The 5159-nt window shown below is 40.4% G+C and overlaps 1 protein-coding gene across 1 annotated transcript; it reads right to left on the reverse strand.

The window, feature by feature from the left end:
• Positions 1 to 1094: 1094 nt before the first annotated feature.
• On the reverse strand, positions 1095 to 4512 carry GPAT6 (glycerol-3-phosphate acyltransferase 6). Its single transcript, XM_089798121.1, has 2 exons — positions 3659 to 4512; positions 1095 to 2324 (listed from the first exon to the last, which is right to left on the reverse strand). Exons 1-2 carry the CDS (start codon positions 4265 to 4267, stop codon positions 1458 to 1460), a joined length of 1476 nt encoding a protein of 491 aa, XP_089654247.1. The 5' UTR covers positions 4268 to 4512; the 3' UTR covers positions 1095 to 1457.
• Between the last annotated feature and the right edge of the window lie 647 nt (positions 4513 to 5159).

The raw sequence follows: 5159 nt of genomic DNA on the forward strand, positions 1-5159 counted from the left end.
AGCTATATAAACCTATCTATTTAAACATGATGGACACTTTCTTGCACTTAAGTCTTCTCCATCGTTTTCTAGCTAAATGACATGAATCTATATTAGAGATGGGCACAATGTTAATTTAATTTTAAGTCATTATGGATGTATAATAGGTAAAATTTATTCTTTATTTATTAATATTTATACAAACTTTTAAAAGTGGTACAAATCATATTTCTTTTATGTTATCAAGATTTTAATTGTGATTACTAATATTTTGGTTGCTTTATCAATCAACATATTAGTATAGTAGTTTCTTGTTTTTTATTATTAATCACTATGACTTTGATAACTAACAACTTTGTTGTTTCCTCCAACATTTAGTATAATCATAAGAACTTACACCTTCATAGGTTCCTATAAAATGCCTCAATGTATTAGGTGTTGTCAACATTTTAATGTACTTGGTTTAAATTTTCACCATTGCTTCCTACATCAAGGCCAAAATATATTAGGTTTAACTAACACAAATTCACTATTCCTCGTGTCAATGTTTCAATGTACATGGTATACTGCACCTCATTGCTTCAATGCGATATTAGAGAAGGGTGCAGCACTAGTTAGATATGAATCAATTAATAATAATTTTACGTGTCATCATATAGATTATTGGAGGTAAAATACAATTTTATATAGTAATATTGGTGCATACCTATAAATGATATAAAAAAATTGTTTCCTTTATGTTCTTTAGAATTCTCAACTTCAGTTACTAAAATTTTCATTGCTCTATTATGATCATATCTCAGTATAATAATAACTCCATGATTCTAGTTAGCAATAACTAGAACTCTACTTTTAGGCAACTATCACTCATGAACTTGTACCAGAACAACATATATCGTGGGGAGGACGCAATTAATTCTCTGTAATCCCTACGAATACGTGTACATCAAATAACCTGCAATCATTTTTAGAAAACCAGGAACAAGTTTCATGGAAGAAGAATCTAACAGAGCGAAAACACCAATCAAATTTCATATGCAGCTCGCCATTAATAACACATTTTTGAAACCGTACTGAACCAGTTACCACAGTCCATAATTAATAACCCTTCCGCATAATATTAAAATCTGTCCAATTGATATTAAGAGCGGACTGAATTTAGGTACAATGGTGCTTCGCTTAAATTCTCAAAAACAAATAGGCGACACTGGATTTTCACCCGGTAAAAAAACTAATCTACACTTAATATATAGATTAACAATAACAGCAACCATGGCAGACTCCAAGGGATTTCAAATCAATCGAACGGGGAGCTGAGAGCCGAGTTGGGTCGAGTTGATCGAGCAGTACTTCCCCTGTGAAAACTTTAAAATCTTCTGGTAATGTGCTGAATTCTTCCAATGGTATAATAATATAATCTAAGAATATTAAATTGATGAATGTTGGGATCTGGGAACACATGAGAATGAGAATTGCTCTCAGTTGGTGCGTTTGGACGAAACAGTACCATCGTTTCCGGCGAGCCAAGAATACTTGTCTTTCCTGGTGAAATTAGTGCATTCATAGCCAAGAGTACCAGCCAAAACCCTCTGGATGTAATTGGCAACTTCAAAGGGGGATTTCCCACCCGCACAAGTAAGCTCAGCAGGCAACTGATCGAGAAAAGTGATCTCATAAGTGGGCACAGGATTCATGAAGAAGAAGAACGGATCGAATCCCTTCCAACCACGAACGGTAGTGCCATGAAACATGCTCATTTTGTTGCAGATTGCTACAGGAACAATTCGATCGGTTAACTCGGCGAAAAGGGCACTGAATCGGAGCAAAAATGGCTCCCTGCATGTCGTGCCCTCCGGACAAATCACCAGATCACCATCTTCCAACAAGCGTTTGATGTTTGCAGCGTCCTTTTCGCGATTCCTGGTGAGGCGTACGGTCCTAATGGGGGAAATGATTTCGGAGAAGCGACTGATGCTGTAGGTCACGGCGCTCACCTTTCGGCCCAGGGCGACCGCCATGACCACCGGGTCGAGCAGTGTTCTGTGGTCGCAGACGAATAGCACGCCCTTTTCGCCCTTCTTTGGCGCCGGCGGTGGGGTGCCTTTCACTACGAGATTTATTCCCATCAGTTTGTAGGACGTCCGGACATACTTTTCAGGGAGCGGAATGTTGCCGAAGACGCGAATGAGCGCGAGCACGAAGCCGATTGGCAGCCAGAGGAATGTGAGGAGGGCTACCAGAGGAGTAGGCCTCTGCACCAGGCGACCGTCATGGAACACGATCGGGCTCAAAAGTTTGTTCCTCGGGACCGCCTCGACCTTCATTTTGGGCACCATGTAACCCTCCTGCGCAACCAGAAAGACATTCAAGTTAAATAAATAAACAAACCCCTAAAACATGCCAGGAACATGAAGCCAAATCCCAGTTAAAGAAACAAAACCCTAGAACATGCAGAATGGCAGAGCAACAGGTCAAGGAACAGAGCAGGGTGAAAGAAACGTAGAGCTTTACAGTTGGAACTAGAACATGCAGAATGGCAGAGCAACAGGTCAAGGAACAGAGCAGGGTGAAAGAAACGTAGAGCTTTACAGTTGGAAGAATATAAGATTGCTGTTTCTGAATTAGATTGCTTTTAACTTCTTCTGAATTGACTGTAAGTTTTGTATCAATATTACTGTTTCTGAATTGACTGTAAGTATTGTATCAATATTTCGTATTGTTCTAAATTTCCAGAGCGATATTATACGTAAAATAAAAGAATAATAGAAAAAAAAAGTTCTTCACAGACCTGAAAACAAAGCTTCGAAGTTCTTCACAGGTCCAGGGACAAGGCAGGGTGACAGAAACGAAGAGCTTTAGAGTTCAAAGAATATAAGATTACTATTTCTGAATTAGACTGTTTTGAGTTTTTACGCGGACGGAAGATAACTGTTTCTGAATTGACTGAAAGGATTTTAATAAAAATTTTGGATAATACTACATAACCAGAACTAAATATACATAAAATGAAAGAATCGAAAAGCTTCGATGTTCTTCACAGATCCAGAAACAAAGCTGCGAAGTTCTTCACAGGTCCGGGGATGGGGTAGATGAAAGAAAAGAACACCGCTTCGAAACTCTTCGCAGATCCAGGGATAGGGCAGGGTGGAAGAAACGAAAAGCTTGAAAGTTCTTCGCAGGTCTACGAACAGGGTAGGATGAAAAAACGAAAAGCTTTAAATGACACAGGATTTTGGTTTTGACTAGGTTAATTTGTACTCAACATTGCAAATCGCACTACATAATCTATCGTCGGAGAGGAAGGAGAGGTAAAGTAATATGTGCAAAGTGAAAAATTCGAAAAGCTTTAATTTATTCACAGGTCCAGGAACAAAGCTTCGAAGTTCTTCACAGGTCCAGGGATAGAGGAGGAGGAAATAAACAAAAAGCTTCAAAGTTCTTCCCAGGTCCAGAAACAGGGCAGAGTGAAAGAAACGAAAAGCTTTGACTTCTTCCCAGGCCCATGGATTTGACAGGATGGAAAAAACGAGAAGCTTTGAAGTTCTTCACAAGGAACAGGGCAGCGTGAAAGAAACGAAAGGCATGTTGAAAGAAACGAAGAGCTTCGAAGTCCAGACACAAAGCATGTTGAAAGAGCAGAACACGTTGAAAATAAACGAAAAGCTTTGAAGTTTTTCACCTTGCAAACAGACATGAAAGGATGATCCGTCTCCCGATCACCAATGCCGAGATCTGGCCTAGCATCCAGCCCAAATTCCGCCTCCACGGCCTCTTTCTTCCACTGCCCTACCAAAACCCCAGGCTTCTTCACAAATCCAGTAGCCCGCCCCGACTTGGAAACCTCAAGCTCTGTCCCAAGAACCTTGTCCGCCCCCAAATAATTCTTCACAAAGGGCTCCACCATGATCCTCGGATTCGCAGTCACGATATACCTTTTCCCAAACGAGCTAAACACCCGCCAGGTCTCCGGATGCACATCCTCTGCATAAAATTTAGGCAAAACAGCCCTCGACACCAATTCAATGTCCCGGATCTTGAGCCCGGCAAAGGAAATGAAAATGAGCATTTGAATCCCAGCCGCCTCAGAGACCAGCGCATAGACAAACCAAATCAAAGGCGTGGAAGCCAGAAGAACCAAGCCGCGCAACAAGCTCCCGCCCTCCATAGCCACAAGCATGAAGTAAGGGAAAGAGCTTCTCGATCTGAGCATGGTGCCATCCAAATCCGCAGCCACAGTTTGCCCCTCCCGCCCTTCCGAGCTGCATTTGCTTATAACATCGAAACCCATTATCGCCAAATCTCCGAGCTCTGCACCAGCTTGACCATATGTATGCACACAGAACCTTATAAAGGATCCTCAGAGACCACAATTACTCACCTACAACAGCGGCTTCGACACGGACTATTTAAATGATCCAATTGACGAGAAGAACGAAGCAAGTCCGGGGAAGCTGAGTCCCTGAGACAAGTGACGGCAAAGACATTAAATGGAGTGGAGATAATCAGTTGGACTCGCCATTACCATTCCCACCTAAGTTTACATAGTTAGGTGCCCCTATTTATATTTTTTTGTTATTATATAAACCCTGTCTGTGACTTCTCAGCCGCACGATCAAGGCCGTGGACGAATCTGCGCCGTTGGATGGGAAAGACTTCCAGCTGGACTCCTAAAATTTTAATGAGCTCACAAAATGGTTGGGATTATAGTTGGCAAGTAGGAAGGAAAAAGACAGCTTTTTCTATTTTCTTGGTTTTTAATCTTTTTGCCTTCAACCATCGGCTCCTACTCCACCTCACGTAACCTCTGATTCACTTCCACACGATATTAGACTTTTGTATGATGGGGTAAAAAGCATGCTTTGGGTTTCTATTTTGTATTTGACTATTATATGTGAAGATTCTTGCCTTAGCTTAGCTTACTTTATCTCTTGCCAATGCCCCAAAATCATGTATTTGGACTAAAGATTTGGTCTTAACGTGTGGTTGATAAACCAACTAAATTTCTACCCCTCTTGTTGATAAATAAATAAAAAATGTATCTTAAGGTTGAAGACGTTGATTATTGATGTTTTATGTAGAATGTTAGTTATAGTTTTTAGAGTATAAGTTACCATTCTTTAGAGTAGAAAGTTTTTTGTTGTGTCAATTATGTTTAATTTCTCTCTATTTCTTTTTTTTTG

This window comes from Cupressus sempervirens, chromosome 8 (assembly GCF_028749045.1).
Source record: "Cupressus sempervirens isolate cs-2001-9-10 chromosome 8, ASM2874904v1, whole genome shotgun sequence".
NCBI lineage: Eukaryota > Viridiplantae > Streptophyta > Pinopsida > Cupressales > Cupressaceae > Cupressus > Cupressus sempervirens.